A 17,991-nucleotide genomic window follows, 5' to 3' on the forward strand; every position below is an offset into this window, starting at 1 on the left:
ACAGGCCTCAGCTGGTGTCAGCATGTGGAGTGGGTCCCCCCTCCACTGACAACCCCCCACCCCCTGTCCTGCCTCAACCAATCTCACTTGTTGGGCAAATTAAGTTGGAGCAGATGCTTCAGATATCCAGGGTGCAAGTTGTTTAGGGCTTTAAAAACTAAAACCAACTTTTAAAAGCTTTGCCTCTAGTCTACTGAGTCAGGGTCTTAAGGCAGTCAGCAGCCCAGTCCTGGAAAGGCAGGCATATATGTAGGCCCAATTCTGGTTAGACCCACAATCCCTCCTGCTCCTATCCAGGCATGCCACAAGCATCTGTTATTGTGTGTCACTCTGGTACTTATGGTGTAAACTGGCCACTCTTGGATTAAAGTGTAGAAAAAAGCAATAAAGTATATGCAAACATGTGTATTTTATATACATTTCTTCTACATAATTTTAGAAACACTAGGTAGCCTGTTTTATCGCACACAGAAACATAGAGTTTATGGTGCTGAATTTAAAATATGATAACTAACTAACTAAATAAATAAATAAATTTAGAGAAGCATTGTTATGGAGAGGTGTGGGAGGCTGTCTCTAGCTTTTGTGGGGCCCAGGGTGAGAATAGTTTGTGGGAAGGGGCTATCATGAGAAACCAGAAGGGTGTCTGTGGCTGTGCTGTGGCGTGCCCCCCACCCACAAAGGTGAGGCCTTGGGTGGCTGACCTCTGCCCCAGCCCCCCCTTTAGAAAGCCTTATTAGTGCCATCATGAATTTCAAGTCTGTCCCTAGCTTTCAGTTAGCAGATGCAGTGTTTCATTAGTGACAGAGATCTGCTCCGATCTCCTCCAACCGTAACAACCTATTGCTCTATGGAACTTGAATGACACTTCTGGATCATTCTAGGAAAGGGGTAGATCCAATCCAAAAATGACTCAGGCATAAGAAGAGATAAACACAAGGGAGTAGACTCTCTCTCTCTCTCCCTCCTTCCCTCCAAGCCTGCAGGTACAGGTAAGCACATGTCCTCAGTTCACACCCACGCCTCACCTGCAGCAAATCTTCAGTCAAGTATTCAGCTGTTTCCTGAGCTCTAGGGAAGAAGTGAAAAACTGAGTCAAAAGGGACACTGTATACATACTCATTATATAGTTATTTAAAGTGGCTTCATCTGAGGTTGCAGGGGCAAAATCAAAACAAAGTTCGTTCGTCCAGAGTAATAGGTAGCAGTAAATTTATTTATATGTATGTCTTATTTATTTATTTTATTTATATACTGCCCTTGCTAAAGTGGTTCAGGGCAGTTTACATTAAAATAAAAAACCACATAATAAAACAATGAAAATTAAAAAAATTAAACCAGAATTAAAACTAGACATCATTAAAAGCCAGGCTAAAAAGATGGGTCTTAAAGGCTCCCCTGAAGGCCTCCAAAGAAGATAACCCTCTCATATCTACGGGGAGCATGTTCCACAACCTAGGGGTGACAACTGCCCAATCACAGGTCACCACCAGATGAACTGGTGGCACCCAAAGGTGGACTCCTCCTGATGATCTTAATGAGCGGTGGGGATCTTGTAGAGAAAGGCACTCTCAGGTAACCTGGACCTAAGCCATGCAGGGCTTTAAAAGTAATAACTAGCACTTTGTACTTTGCCCTCAAACATATCAGCTGCCAGTGCAACCGTTTAAGAACAGGTGTAATGTGTTCTCTTCAAGATACCCCAGAGACCAGTCTGGCCGCCACATTTTGAACTAATTGAAGTTTCCGAACTATGTACAAAGGCAGCCCCAGGGGCGGAACAACCGTTGGGTGAACGGGTTCAAAGAACCCAGGCTGGCGGTCCCAGGGGCCACACCTCACAGCCCCAGACACACACTACCCTGGTGTCAGACGTGGAGGGGTGTGTGTGATGTTATTTTGGTCCAAAACGGGGCTGTGCGGCCCTGTTTGGGACCGAAATTGGCCCACGCTGCATTGGCAGTGCGGCTGGAGTGACTCTCCCTGTCCTTTAAAGGCAGGGAGAGCCACTCCTGGCCTCGTTGCCAACACAGCGGAGCTGATCTCCCTCCCAAATGGGGTCGTGCAGCCCAGTTTGGAAGGGAGATTGGCCCATGCGGCATTGGTAGTGCGGCTGGAACAGCTCTCCTTGGCATTAAAGACAGGGAGAGTCGTTCTGGCCTGCGTTGCCCAAGGCAGCGTGGGCCGATCTCCCTTCCAAACAGGGCTGTGCTGCCCCATTTGGGAGGGAGACCACGCCCCTGACATCAGATGAGGGGGCATGGCTAGCCGCCCCCCCTGCATCTGCTTTGAGACGCGGGGGGCAGGGCCAGGGGGCTGCGGCGGCGGCCAAACACGGGCCGCCGCCAGTCTACCTCCGCGCCTGGGCAGCCCCTACACAGAGCTCATTGCAGTAGTCCAACCTGGAGGTTACCAGCTGGTGTACAATTGTTTTCCGTTCACTCTCCTCAAGGAACAGGCAGAGTTGTCAAATCAATAGCAGCTGGTAAAAAGCGCTCCAGGCCACAGCCTCACTCTGAGACACCAGGGTGAGACCCAGGCCCAAGAGCACTCCCAAGCTACAAACCTGCTCTTTCTGGGGGAGTGTAACCTCATCCAGAACAGGAAGTTCTATCCCGTCTTGCAGGTTACGTCTTGCCCCCAACAAGGATGACATTCATAAATGTGCTTTGAATGTCAGGCCTCACTGATTTTATCTGCCTCCTGTTTTGTATGATAGTGAAGCTCTTCTCACGATCCGTTCTTCTCACAAGCTTCTTCTCACAAGCTGCTTGTAGCTGGGCGGCCAGATTGGCCACCCACATGGCTGCCGGCTCTGTCATGGGGCCGGTGGGGGCTGCAGGGATCGGGGGCTACGCAGCCCCCGGAAGTTCCAGGATGCCCTGTGCGAGCGTGCTGGGCATCCTGGAGAGACCCCTGAGCCCAGGACGCTGCTTGCAGCCTCCCAGCCTGGGGTCTACTCATGTGTTGCTGTGCACCACGGTGACACACGAGCAACGAAATGCTGTTAACTGAGTGCTCGCTCCGTTAACCTCATTTAAGGGGAGGGTGGTTTAGGTGGGCTAGCCGCCTTGGGAGCTGCGGGCTCGCCTGTGAGCCCAGGGGTTCCCACGATACATGGAAAGCGGGCTAAGGTAGCTTAGCCTACTTTCTGTGGAACGTGGGAATAGCCTCAGTGTATAGCTAGCTCCGTGGCTGAAAGATGTACTGAATTTTATGTCTTGACATTTCATCAATATTGAACAAACACATTAACATTGAACAGTACAAATAATTTAGGTATGTCTGTTGCTTGCTGTCGTGATCACATGTTTACCCCCATGTTCCTCTGGAGTTGCTCAGAATGGTGGTGTACAGAGCAGTTATCCTTTTTCATCTTCATAACATCCCTAAGAAAGAGAAGGAATGACTGGGCCAAAGTCATCCAGTGAGCCTAATGACTGAGTGAGGATTTGAACACAACACAGAACTTTCTTTTCCAAGTCCCAACACTCCTTTTATTACATATCTGTCCAGCATGTACAGATTTGTTTTCTTGGTATTTCTGTATACTACCTGTGTCTTATTCAGTAGTTAGAAAGGGTGGAAGAGCATTCTGGATGAAGATATCTATTGCTGACTCGGCTGCATATTACTTTAAGACAAGATAAAATATTTCTGAAGGGGAAAAAATGGTAGCGTTTTGCACAAAACTCTTGCTCAGAAATACCCTTATAATGCAATGGAAGGTTATATGTGACAAGAATTGTGAGGCACAAAGGTATGGATTGTAACAGGAATTTGATACAAGATAAGCCAATTATAACAACGATGAGGTGGGTTATAAGACTATGAATAACCAAGTAACTAATTGTCAGTCTCCCCACCCTGAACTATGTCTGTCTGAACTATGCTTGTGATGGCTATTTTTGGATTGTTGTTGCTGGCTAATCTAAAGCTGCATTTTGTTGTTTTGGAGTGGTGAGATACAAATGAACTGTTTATTTCTTCAGTCTGTGCTCCAGTTCTCATTCAGTGAGCAATTCACTATTTATTTATTTATTTATTAAACTTCTATATCGCCCAAACTCTCGGTTTTGGGTGGTTAATACAACAATTTAAAATCAGCCATAAAATTAAAAACAGACAGTTTTTAAAAGCTGGGAAAGCTTGGGTGAAAAGATGGGTTTTCAGATTTTTTTTTTTTAATGGCCAGAGATGGGGAGGATCGTATCTCAGCAGGGAGCGCATTCCACAATCTTGGGGCAGCAACCGAGAAGGCCCGTCTCTGTGTAGCCACCAGACGAGTCAGTGGTAACTGGAGACGGACCTTCTCAGATGACCTCAATGAGCGGTGTGGCTCACAGTGAAGAAGATGCTCTCTTAAATACCCAGGGCCTAAGCCGTTTAGGACTTTATAAGTTATAACTAGCACTTTGTATTTTGTCCGGAAACCTATTGGCAGACAGTGAAGCTCCATCAGCAGAGGAGTAATGTGGTCTCTCTGAGATGACCCAGAGACCAGTCTGGCTGCCGCATTCTGAACCAACTGGAGTTTCCGGACTCCGTACAAAGGCAGCCCTACATAGAGCGCATTACAAAAGTCAGGTCTGGAGGTTACCAACAAATGTACCACTGTTTTGAGGTCATTGATCTCGAGAAACAGGCGCAGCTGGCGTATCAGCAGAAGCTGATAGAAAGCACTTCTGACCACCACCTCAACCTGAGAAACCAAGGAGAGGTGTGGATCCAGAAGTACTCCCAGACTGTGAACCTGTTCCTTTTGGGGAAGTGTGACCCCATCGAGAACAGGTAGATCAAGATCATTTCTGAAGTTCTGACCCTGCACAATAAGAACCTCCGTCTTATCTGGATTCAGCTTCAGTTTATTCTCCCTCATCCAGCCCATTACTGCTTCCAGGCAGGCATTTAGAGAGGATATGCCAGCTCCTGAAGAAGTTGACATGGAGAAGTAGATCTGGGTGTCATCAGTGTACTGGTAACACCCAGCTCCAAATCCCCTCATGATGATCTCTCCCAGAGGTTTCATGTAGATGTTAAAAAGCATTAGAGAAAGTATGGAGCATTGAGGGATACCATACTTAAGCTCAGATCTTGAAGAGCAACAATCTCCAATCGACACCATCTGGAATCTGTCCGAGAGGTAGGAGCGGAAACACTGTAAAACAGTGTCTCCAACCCCCAGCACTCTCAGACGTTCCAGAAGGATACTATGGTTGATAGTATCAAAAGCCACAGAGAGATCTAAAAGGACCAACAGAGTCACACTTCCTCTGCTGATTCCCAATTGGAGATCATCCATCAGGCCGACCAAGGCAGTCTCCACCCCATAATCCGCCTGAAAACCAGTTTGAAATGGGTCTAGATAATCAGTTTCCTCCAAGACCGCCTGGAGCTGAGAGGCCACCACCCTCTCAATTACCTTGCCCAGACACAGGAGTTTGGAGACGGGCCTATAATTGCTCAACTCTGAGGGATCTAATGCAGGCTTCTTTAGAAGAGGTCTAATAATTGCCTCCTTAAGACAAGGAGGCATCCTGTAGAGATTAACGCTCTCTCAGCCAAGGACCTGCCTACTGATAGACTAAGGTAAATCTCAGTGCTAGTCAGTTAGTAAATGCTTTTTGTATTTTCTTTTGAATTCTTGTAGGCCTTTTTAAACTTCCAATTTCAACCTACTTTCTCCCAATTCCTTATTCTGTGTGCAACCCTTGTTTCTTAATAAAGCTCAGATACTTAGAAGTGGGTTCAGTCTGATTTAACAGGTTCTGGAGGATTACTTGCAAAACTCTTCCCATGTGCCTCGTAAGGTCACTCCCTACTGTTGAGTTGTTTTCAGAATATCTTGTTGTCTAGAGCTGGGCTGTGTGGACTCTGGCTGTACAGTGCCTGTAAGTCTCAAGCTGGACAGTTCTAGGTTATTGAAGCAGTGTCTAAGCCTGGTCAGTGGCTTAGATCAGACTTCAGCTGGTGGCAGCCTACCTTGAAGGAGCGGCATGCTCCTAGATTTGGGATCAGAGCAATCTCTCTACTGAGGGTAGATCCCAGGAAAGCATAGATCTTACTCTCCATTTCATCACAATTGACTGGCAGCGGGTGGGATCTAAATGGAATTGTTTTGCAAGAACTTTGCTAGAAGCTGACGGAGCCAGAACTAGGTTGCACAGAAAAGATGGAAAGGAGTACATAAACACACAGCAGGCGCGGAGCCTGACCACCAGCAGTCCTGCTCACCCTGCCCGCCACATCTGACGTCAGAAATGGGGGGCGTGGTCTGGCTCCTGAACGGAGCGCCGCAGCTCAGTTCAGGAGTGTGTGTCAGGCCAGCTCTGCTTTCGCAGTGCCGGCCATTTAACTCCTGAAGGGGCTGCACGGCCCCTTTGGGAGTTAGATTTGGGCTGGCACTGCTTCTGCAGCACAATCAGGAGCAGCTCTTTCTTGTCTTAAAGGCAGGGAAGAGCCGCTTCTGGCCGCGCCGCAAATGCAGCGGCCATTTAACTCCCGAACGGGGGCCACGCAGCCCCTGCTCGGGAGCTAAACCAGCACCCCCGCATCTGACATCAGATGCGGGGGGCATGTCGGGGCTGCGACATGCTGTGTGGCCCCTGATTGGGAATGGCCCGGGTTCTTTAACCCGTTGGCTCAATGGTGGCTCCACCCCTGACACACAGATGAATGTATTTCTGTTCGGTTTTAGTCAGGGTATTAGGAGTCATTTTGGAGGATTCAGTAAGGTGCAGAACTGCAGATCTCTGCAGGGGCTCTTCCCGAGCAAGCCACCCCATCGACTAGCTGGGCCGCAGAAACTGCCCCGACCTCAACTGAATTGAACAACCACCACCCCCCCACAAGACTTCCTTGTGGGTGTTCGCATCGCAGATTCAAATGCCATTCCTGCCAGACATCAGGAAAGCATAATTATAAATGGGAAGGTGGAAAGGGGATGGAGAGACTCTGGCACTAACATTGCCTCCATGCATAAAAGCCCTGTAAGACCAGAGATGATTGTGCCTGAGAGAAGTTGGGCAGTAAAACCCTTTGAAAGTGTAGTGGTGCACCTCCCGCTTGCCAATATTTGCCTAAAGTACCGGGACAGAGGGTCCCTGGACAGTTACTGTGCACAAGGATTTAAAAGCTCCTGATTTGATTGGAAATGATCTCAGCCACCAGGTTCCCGACATGCCTGTGTCAGTGTGATCACATGCAGCCAGGCTCAAGCAAGCTCTAAAGAGATGGCACCTAGGGATCCAGAAGCCCCGCTCTCAGATCCACCAAACCTCATTGAAGACCAGCCATGAGCATCGCTCTCAAGTACCAGTGATGCCATGCAAAAGGAAAAAAACGGTGCCCAGGGTTAACTCAGAGACCAACCCAGTAGTGGAACAAGAAGATCTTACTTTCCAGATTTTGCTGAATTAGGGAGCAGAGGAATAGTGCAGCAGCCACCCCAGTCCCTGTTCACCCTCACAAACTTCCTTGGTAGATTGGGATACTGATCCTGCTGTGCTTCATCCAATACATTATTCCTTCTCTTTCTCTCTCCCCACTCACCACAAGCAGACCTCATGGGCATTTTCTGGGCTGGCTACACTAAGTTCTTCTGCTCCCCAGTTCAGCAAAATCTGGAAAGTAAGATCTTCTTGTTCCACTACAGTGAAGAGGGTAATAGGGGTAAGAGGGTAAATGCCTGGCTTTTCTGGAGCATAGCGCTTGGCCAGTGGCTCCCAACCTTTCTCTCTCTCTGTACGATGAATATTTATATACTGCTTTTCAACAAAAGTTCCCAAACAGAAACCGCTTTGGGGACTTTTGCTGAAAAGCGGTATATAAATATTCATCATATTTGTATGTAGTGCACAGACCGGCTCTGCTTCAGGAGTGTCAGCGGCACTGTCAGGGGGTGGGGCTTGGTGACATCAGATATGGGGGCATGGCTTGGGGGCATCAGGGACTATTTTGGCCAAGGGCACCAAAACCCCTTGAGCTGGCCCTGATTCCCAGACAGCAGTTTTACTTTCCTTCACCACAGGAAGGGCAGGTGTGTGTTCACATATCGTCCAGATTTACACTGAAGTCCCTGCAAGCTATTGGGGAGCACTCCATAAACGATTCAGGGTTTTCATAATGCACTGGAAATTTGCTCAATCTATGTCCAGTGGGAAAACATTCCACTTTTTGTGTTTTGTTTTGTTGCAAATTCAAAATATCTGATATGCCATATAACTCACACTACTTCATCCCTCTTAATTCTGCCGTAAAGCCTTCTGGCTAAGAAAGGCTCTGGAGTCTTTCATGGATGTCCTGACATTCTCCCAGCGGGTTCCTTTAGAGAGTGCAAGAGTGTGTGTGTGTTTCATCTGAATGGCTGTTCTACAATGATATTTAATAATAGTTAAGCTAGTATTTGGGTTGCATGTAGAGCAGCAGTTTAGATAAACCAACCCCCTGATAATGAAACATGTGGGATAATATCCGGATGTGTGCAAAAGACATCAGTATCGGCATGCAACTGCCTGCCTTTTATTGGTGTAGGCTGTAAAAGTATCAACCTATTCTGCTGTATGTGGGGACCACACCTTAGACACACCCAGTTACCAGAAAGTACCAAGCACTTCCTCAGAAATTGGGCAACTTTAACACAAGTGTCTCAGGTACAGAGTATTCTGCATCAATGGAAACCTCAACATATTTTCTCCAGCAATGGCAAGAGGTTCAAACTTCTGCTGTTCAGGTTCTCCTTCTTTCTGGGGCAGAACTGCACCCAGAGTGAGGGCAGGTGAAAAGGAACAATCAGCAAATGGCTGGTGGGGCATACCCCACCATTCAGAGGGACCTTGTGGAAGAAACACCAGTCTAAACGTTAAAGGGGAATGATGAAGAGACTGCCCGGACAGTGGGGAAGGAGGATAAGGGAACAAAAGCTGTCCAGGCCTCATGTTTACAAGATCCTTGCTTCAGGTGCTCAGCATTGGTCAGCCGTCAGTGGCTAGTAATGCAAATCATTCCCGCAGTTGGGAATTAAATTAACTTGGCATTAAATATGTGCTCTCTCCAGTCTCCTCCAATTTTTAAGCAAAAGTGTCAATTACAATTCTAGAACATTTTGTTTTCATTCTGTCTCCCTCGGGAACTGTTGGGAATACTTTGGAAACCCGATTGTTTCAAACAACATGGACATGGGGGAGGCAGCAATATACAGAACATGGCCAAAACCCAGGTAGGAAGAAGGCTATGGAAGGCAGTTTGCTGAAGACTCAACCTGGAGCTGACCTTGGCAGCTACGCCCGTCGTCACCCTATAACTATTCTCAGAAGGCTTTTCTTCGGTCCTTTGGGCCTTTCAGAGAAAGGACACCTCCTCAGCTCTGCTTGGTAGGCACTAACAGGACTTAAGAGCCCATTCACAATAGCATCCTTGTGGTGCTTTCCTCAAAGCTCCTGCAGAACACTGGTTATGACAGTCTGCATTTATATTTGTGTTGGCACATTGACTTCTTATACCTCCCTTTGGTGAAAAGGGAACAGATTGAGTGTTTTTGGTGACTTCTCGTCTACGCTTTAACAGGTCAAGATTCTTCACAAATGGAAATCCTGCAGCAGAGGTCTATTAGCTGTTTAATTTGTGTACTCTATACACATGTGCATATATTTGTTTCTTAGACTAGGCACAAGGGGTAAAAATATATGTGGGAGAATAAAGTTCAGCTTCTGTCTGGGGCCAGTGGGAATCCTCTTAATCTTCCCCTCTGTTGCCCATACAATTGTGAATGCTTAAATCTTAATGACTAGAATACTGAATTTATCATACAAACTCCAGAAATAGATTGCTTTTCGAGTGTTCAAAGCACAGCATACATGCATACACACTCAGTAATTCTTACATCATCCCTATAAAATAGGTCAGTATTATTACCCTGATACTACAGATGAAGGGCTGAATGAAACTGAATGTGGCTTGCCTAAGGCTAGCTTACGTGTTCATGGCTGAGGCAAGATTAACATAGGAAACTGCCAAATACTGAGTCAGACCATTGGTCTATCTAGCTCAGACTGGCAGTGGCTTCTCCAAGGTTGCAGGCAGGAATCTCTCTCAGCCCTATCTTGGAGAAGCCAGGGAGGGAACTTGAAACCTTCTGCTCTTCCCAGAGCGGCTTCATCCCCTGAGGGGAATATCTTGCAGTGCTCACACATCAAGTCTCCCATTCATATGCAACCAGGGCAGACCCTGCTTAGCTATGGGGACAAGTCATGCTTGCTACCACAAGACCAGCAATCCTCGATTCTCCTTGAATCGGGGACTTACTTCCTGGCTGACAGCTCAGTTCCTTCATTAAATTGTGCCTGCCTGTGTGTCAGCAAACGCTTGAGAAGAAGCTGTGGGCCAGCTAAGTATATATTGGAATCCTATATAATAAAAGCCTTGAGCGTGATCCCATGCGCCCGTGTCTTTTTTGGCAGCTCTGAGCATGTGCAGAGCGCATGCTCAGAACTGCCAAAAAAGATACGGCCGCCCAGACACGGGCGGCCATGTTGGCTCTGAGCAGGGAAAGGCGGCGTAGGCAGGAAGGACTGGCCCTGCTGCCCGAGAAGCCTGGCCCCGCTGGCGGCAGCCGCCGCCGAGAAGACTGGCCCTGCTGCCGGCAGCCGCCACCGAGAACACTGGCCCCGCTGGCGACGACCGAGCCGCCGCTGCCGAGAAAACTGGCCCTGCTGGCGGAGGCCGAGAGGACTGGAGAGGAGCTCGCAAGCAGAGCTCCTCACTCCTTCAAGCCTCTTCCCGTACTGGCGCTTTGGCTGAAAAGGACGCAATAGGTGTCCTTTTCGGCCAAAGCGCCAGTACGGGAAGAGGCTTGAAGGAGTGAGGAGCTCTGCATGCAAGCTCCTCGAGGGGGGGAGGGGGGGATCAAAAGACAGCTGGGAGGGCGGCCGGATGGGCGGCAGAGAGAGGGGGAATGGCGGTGGGGTGCCAGGAGCGCCGTAACTAGATCCCGTTATTAAAACGGGCTAAAACATACTAGTTACTAATATAAAGTATTTATGACAAGAAAGTTCTTCAGCAGCATTAAATTTACCAATTCTGACTGAATCTGTTCCTGGAGACTTTGACCCCTAATATGTTTTCACAACACCAAGCCATTGAAATATCCAGGTTTGCTTTCAATAGTCTCCAGGATGCTTTACAGACCGGGCTTTTACTTTGAATACCCTCCGGATTGGAGTGTGCCAGTCCACATATTAGCTGCATTTACCCTGACGTCTCTGTGGGCTATCAGGGACCACTACAGACAGGACTCTGTTTCCCTCCAAATTACTGTTAAGAATTACTGCACATTCTTGCTTGGCCCAAATTATGTCCGGGGTAAAAAATCCTCTATTTGTGGCAGCTTTTTTTTTTTTTTTTAACTGAGCTTTCTGGTATTCCCTGCAGCTTCTCCCAAGATGTGTAATTCTGCTTTTTTCAAAGTGAAGGAGAGTTTGACAGCTGTGTTGGGTATGGTCAGGTCTGCTCGGAGTGATTTGCAATTGTGAGTGCTGGGGCGGGGCGGGGGACACAGAGTCCAGTTCAGGTGCCAGCTATCATGACTTCCCATCTCCCAAGCACTGAGCAAAATGCTGTCTGAATCCAACCGAAAGCCAAGTGAGGGGGCTGGAAAGGGGGAAAACCAATGATAATCTGGGCTGGGAATGGGGCTGGCTCCTCTTCTGTCTCCACCTCAGTGCAGTGAACATGTAGAGTTGGGGGGAGCAGCAGGGGGAGCGGTTGAAGCGAATCCCTTAAGTTGCCGCTGTCTTCATAAACACCTCACACACCGACCAACCCCGAGAGGGGAGGGAGGAAGGGAGGGAGGAAGCGGGGCCTCCTTGGCCATGGCTGGGTTCTTCACTTCCCCCACAGCCACCGCTGCCTCCCTCTGTGTATGTAGGGCAGGGAGGGGATCACTTGGCCACAGTGAGTCGGTACCGAGGAGGGAAGAGAGGTGGGAGGGAGAGAGAGAGAAGGAGCCTGCATGAATGCTAATGTTACTCTCGCTCTCTCTATCAAGCTAACAACAACCACCAAAAGGTCTCTCACCTGTGATTCGTTGGATGAAAAACCCAGAGTAAGCAGGGAGAATGCGCACGAAAAAAGATCTGCAGGAATTGCGGAGAGGAGCCGACCCTATGTGAACTGTCCATTTAATTTCCCCCGAATTAAACATCTGCAAATCTGCTGCGAAGCAGATTCATTCTTCAGATACCCCGCAGCATGAAGCCATGTGGGAATAACTCCCAGGACTCCAGGCTGCCACTCTAGTAGCTTTATTGCCTTTTTGCAGGTCCCAATAGCCCAGTTCCAACATCATAGCCAGACTATGGTTTGGCTATCATGAAGGGCTTTGGGTTTAAGCTCCCGTTATCACTCCACCCTCCCTTCTCTTGGTTTACAATGGGCCAGTTTGGATGAGACGCCTGCAGATACATACAATAAGAATGGGGTTACACCGAGAGCACGCCCACCATTATATCGGCAGAGGATGCCCTGCCATATTCTCAGCATGTCCTTTATTGTGCGAAGGAGCTGTTAACCTGAATTGCCCTTCTGCACACACATACAATGCCAAGTATTGGGTGGGTGTGTAGAGGGGCCATTCAGATGAACAGCCCCCTCCCACAATAAGAGGACATACTGAGAGTGCATCGGGATGTCTCCTGATATGGAGGGCATACTCTCAGCACCATCTCACCCTTATTGCATGTGCACTTAATCCCAACTGGCCCATTAACTATAGTTGATTGTGGCCAACAATTTTAATTAGGATTCCAGTTCTGTTTTGAAAGGAAACTATAATAGCCCTTTTCAGACACTGAGTTCTGTGTGCACACAGATGTCTGTATGTATGTTGTGTGGATGTCTGTACATGCTGATATGTATCTATCATTTAGACAAATTAATGGAGGAGAGGTCTAGCAATGGATACTAGTCTGTTGGCTATAGGCCAGCTCCAGACTCAGAGGCAAGATGCCTCTCAGTACCAGTTGCAGGGGAGTAAAAGCAACAGAGAGGGCATGTCCTCACCTATTGCCAGTGGGCTTCTCAGAGGCATCTGGTGGGCCACTGTGGGAAACAGGATGCTGGACTAGATAGGCCTTGGCCCTGATCCAGCAGGGCTGTTCTTATGTGTTCATTTTAAAAGTCAATCTGGGTACAAGTCCCCTCAACTGCAGGCTACAGATAGGAAGTGTACTGTACTACTCTACATGGGTTGAACATAATGCATGAAGAACTGTATGTGCATGCAGTACACACAGAAGCCCTATTCAAATATTTGGTTGTACATGCCTACAAGTGTCTGTACACATGTACATGTTTTAGTGTGAATGACTGTACATGCAGTTTTTTTAAAGTCTTTAAAGACACATCTGTTCACCCAGGCTTTTAATTAATATTGTTTTAATGGTTTTAATGCTGTTTTAAAATATTCTTTAAAAATTTTTAAAATTGTTGTAATGTTTTAAACTTTTCATTTTTGTTTTAACTAATGTTTTACTTTCTGTTTTTATTTTGTTGTAAACCACCCAGAGACGTTAGTTTTGGGCGGCATAAAAATATGTTAATAAATAAATAAATAAATAAAATAAAAAATGCATTCATTTTACAAGTGAAGCTGACCACAGGCCCCCTCAAAGGCAGAGTACAGATATGATATGTACTATGGTCTGTGTACTGTACATGTGAATAACTGTACATGCACATATATCTGTACATACATACACTGTACACAGTGTATTGAACATAATGTGTTAATAGGACTAGATTGTACTGAGCAGGTGTTACAGAAAACTATCCTCTCTTACACTATTACAGCGCCCAGGATTCCCTGGAGGAACTGAAAGTCAAGTCAAATCACTCTACAAGGTGCCACAAGACTCTTTGTTGCACCATTGTAAGTCTCTAGTATACATAAACTCTTAATGTTAAGCAAAGTCAGATGAACATGAGAGAGAGGATGTGGTGAGAGGAAGAGGTGGTCTCTGGTACGCATGAGCAGGAAACCATCAACTAAGGGAGCACAAATGAACAATTGTAGCAATGGATGCAGCACGTGAAGCCAAGTACACATTTTAATCTGGAATACACCTCTTCTTAGTGTTGCTTTAAAAGTCTTATTTTTTAAAACAACCAATGACGATATATAGTTAATAGTGATTCCAATTCAATGTAAAACATATAAGGGTTTGTTTACAACAAACAAAAGCACAAGTAAAGACCCCGGCTTTAAAAAACATAGATCTGAAAAATGCAAAAAGCACAGACCTGAGAAATGCATACTTCTGATTTTTTTTTTTAAAACTGAGATGTTCTGAAGACCAGAATTTAAAAATGAAATTCTATATTGAAATGGTAATATTAAGACGTTATCTCAACAGTTGCATCAGCACAGAGCAGCTGCTTGCTGTGTACAGCACAATCCTATGCATATCTGCTTAGAAGGATATCCCACTGAGTTCAATGGAGTTTACTCCCAAGTATTTTGCATAGGACTGAAGCCTTAATGAGTTTTTGGCACAGCCAGACACAACTCCTAGCCATCCCTTGTGTGTGTGTGTGTGTGTGTGTGTGTGTGTGTATGTATGTATGTAAAATATTTCTATACTGCCCAAAACTTGCGTCTCTAGGTGGTTTACAATTAAAACCATTTAAAACATTAAATCAACTAACAATTAAAACCATTTAAAAGATTTAAACCCAGAGAGAGGTTTGTTTCCCCCACTCACTTTAATTGGGGTCTGACTGAGCACAGCACCTCATATTTAAGGTATTAAATATGATAAATATTTAAGGTATTACACACACACGAGGGTGGGGACAGGAACAATTGACCCCCTGGGGGGAAGTGATACAACGTATGGTGGAAAAGTTTGGGGGTTAACTATGATCTCCCACATAAGAGAGCGAGAGCGAGAGAGAGAGCGAGTGCACACACACACATGCACACACACACAGAGTGCATGTATGGACTAAAATCCAAAGCATACTGTAGTCAGTGTAGCTTTTTCCTTTCACTTTACAGACCCAATTAATGCAGTTGCCAAACATGGCCAATGTGAGTGACTGCTCTCTCTCTGAAAGATCCTTCCTCCTTGCCTAGCCTGGAATGAGTAGATGAGTAACAACTAAACTTCTCCCCCCTTACACATCACAACAAAAACAAAGACAGGGAAGATGGGACAAGCAGCTATGGGACACCTAAGCAGAAGGCAGAGAGCCCAGCCCTGCTCATGTCATTACCAGGCTTTGCAAAGGAGGAGGTTTTCGTTTTGTTTCTTTTTCTGCAACGTAGAGCAGATTGGCAGGGGGTGGGAGAAAGTAGCTCTTACCAAAGGAAAAATAGTAAATAAAACAAAACAGAAAAGGAATGTTGTACTCCAAGAGAAACACCCTTCCCCACCCCACCAGCACATGCACACACTTCTATTCCTTCTCTACTGTGGAATCCTCCCTCAAACTGTCTAGGCCAGGGGAATATATGCTTCTCTTGGCACTGGGCAACCCAAGTTCAGATCCCACCCAGGTATGGAGTTGCCCAGTGGTCCTGAGCAACTTCAAGACACCTGAAGACAGTGAGCCTCCAGCTAGTGCTTAAAGTAAATAAAAAGTTATGCTTCTTGAACAAAAATAATGAAAACCCCAACATGTTCCGATTAATATATTTGCAGTACGAGGACAATACACAATACTGACTAACCTTAGAGGCTGGCGATAAGAATAATGCAGATCATGAATATGCAAAAGCTTCATATTATTGTTTATTAGATGCCCATACTCACTCACCATTTATACCCCTGCTGAGCGAGGCAGATACTGTTAGTTCCTATGGTTCTTATTCTTTCCTGTTTTACAGGTTTGCCCTGCTCTACAATGTAGCTAGCTGCTAATCGTTTGACCAAAGTGAAAAACCTGCTGATTCCTTATTATCCCATAGATGGAAGGGTTACTATGAGGTGCTGGCTATCTTTGGACCCCAATATAGGATGTTTCAGTCAGCTCCATCCTCTGAGGAAAATATCTTACAGAACTCGCATTTCTAGTCTCCCATTCATATGCAACCAGGGCAGACCCTGTTTAGCTAAGGAGACAAGTCATGCTTGCTACAAGAAGACCAGCTCTCCTCTCCAGTACAAGAGCATGGAGCCACTATGGCCTCCCCAGTATTTGGTTGATCTAGAGTTTGACAGGATACAGATTATCACACCTTTTAAAATACATTTGTCCCCTGATATGTGATAAAATATCTCATTGCATAGAAGAATGATACAGATAACTGACTAACCAAAACAGCCCTGGAGTACTGCAAAGACGAACAAATGTCTTTAAGGTGTACCAAGACTCCATATTGATTTTGCTACCAAGGACAAACAGAGCTAACCCCTCTGGAAGTGGTTCCAGGCACACCTTTGCAAGTAACCACCCTGGGAAATGTAATCTAACTGTCTTGCAACTGGTGGCCCACTATGACTGGTTGTGATAGCGTTGGCCCACAACTTAGACGATTCAGACAACTGCTACTCACAGAATCACTGTTTAAAAGCCTGCCATATAGGCTCTTAAGAGATGGGAAGTTAGGTCACCCATTATCTATCGGTCACTCAGAAATCATGCAGAACTACAGAGATCATTTTGGGCTTCTGGCCGGTCCAGAGGTTACAGCTGAACTGTCATGTAACATACAGACCAGCCATGTGACAAATTTTGTAAGTGGTTACCCCCTAGCTAGCCATCATCTCAACTGAGATGAAACTTTTTGTCTGGTCCACTGGAATTTCACACGAAGTTCTGAGATGCTGTCTCTACACACAACCCAAGGGGAGCATCTGGAGATGAGTCTTGCCCGTTAGACCCAAGAGGCTAGTCCTTACCGTCCACTGAGGCTGGGATGACTGAGCTGCTGCCGCATCCGGTTGAACTGTCTCTTCATCATCTTGAAGGAAAGCGCAAACTCAGTCCCACAATGATGGCCAGACCAGATGGGTTTTTCCTTTCAGTGCAAGCCAGCTGCACTTGTTGCTGCCATCAAGCTTTCTCGCTCTCTCTTTTCCTCCTCCACAGCAGGTTCGCTCCTGTCACTTCCTCATCATTCTCTCTACTGCCCGCCCTTGGTTTATTTTTTCTTTATCCCTCCCTCTCTTTTTTGTGGTTCACTCTCTTCCTCCCCCTCCTCCCCCCATTATATTTCCTCCTCTCTCCTTCTCTCTGATTTCCTCCACTCTCCTTCCTTCGATCTCCTCCACTCACTGGCTTTATGCTTCTTTCCTGCTAAGTTCTCAGCCTCCTTCCCTCCCTTGTTCCCTCCCTCTCCGTCTCGTCCTTGCCTCCTCCACTACCACCTTTCCCTGATGCTGATCAGGTAAGATCTGTCACTGCTTCTCTTGGTTCCTGTCACCACCCCACAAAGTATAAATAACTTCAGCCAAGCCTTAAAGGGGAAATATTATTACAGCAAACATGCAACAAGCAGAACAAGCTCATGCCGCAAGGGCTCACAGCACAACACTTCCTACTTTTCTCTTCAAGCTACATTTTTATTGCAGCATGGGGCAGGTACCGAAAAGGCAGCTTGAAGACAGTTGACGGAAAGCCAGCAAAACGCAGGAGGGCTGGTTATGGTTTTTGCAGTTGGATCAGGGAAGCTGAAGCAGCCAGTTTTGATATTTAGGTGCTTGGAATATTCACTTGCTGCTTGTGGCAGTTTCTAATCATTCAGCTCTGGGCACCTCAGAGCATGAGACACCAATACTTTCTTCTGCTTTCCTTTCAACTCTCCAATTGTACCTTGCTCACACAATACTACAGACCTGCCTCCAAGGCCGTGTGTATACTCTGTTAAACACACATCAGCATTCGGCACCAAGGGCATGAGATTTTGAGCAGTGCTCACAGCTGTGCACATGTGCATATATGGGCTAATTTTGCACAATGTATTCTGCTGTTTCAATAGAAACAGTAGCAAGG

General features: G+C 46.5%; 1 protein-coding gene across 1 annotated transcript in view; it reads right to left on the reverse strand.

Moving 5' to 3' along the window:
- The window catches only part of SH3BP1 (SH3 domain binding protein 1), a 46,807-nt gene extending 29,417 nt beyond the window's left edge, over positions 1-17,390 (reverse strand). Inside the window, exons 1-2 of the mRNA XM_053256241.1 lie at positions 16,899-17,390; positions 1,029-1,071 (exon numbers count right to left, since the gene is read on the reverse strand). Of these exons, the coding sequence (XP_053112216.1) occupies positions 1,029-1,071; positions 16,899-16,960 (105 nt within the window). The 5' untranslated portion in view covers positions 16,961-17,390. The remainder of the gene's footprint in view (positions 1-1,028; positions 1,072-16,898) is intronic.
- Between the last annotated feature and the right edge of the window lie 601 nt (positions 17,391-17,991).

This window comes from Hemicordylus capensis, chromosome 5 (genome assembly GCF_027244095.1).
Source record: "Hemicordylus capensis ecotype Gifberg chromosome 5, rHemCap1.1.pri, whole genome shotgun sequence".
Taxonomy (NCBI): Eukaryota; Metazoa; Chordata; class Lepidosauria; order Squamata; family Cordylidae; genus Hemicordylus; species Hemicordylus capensis.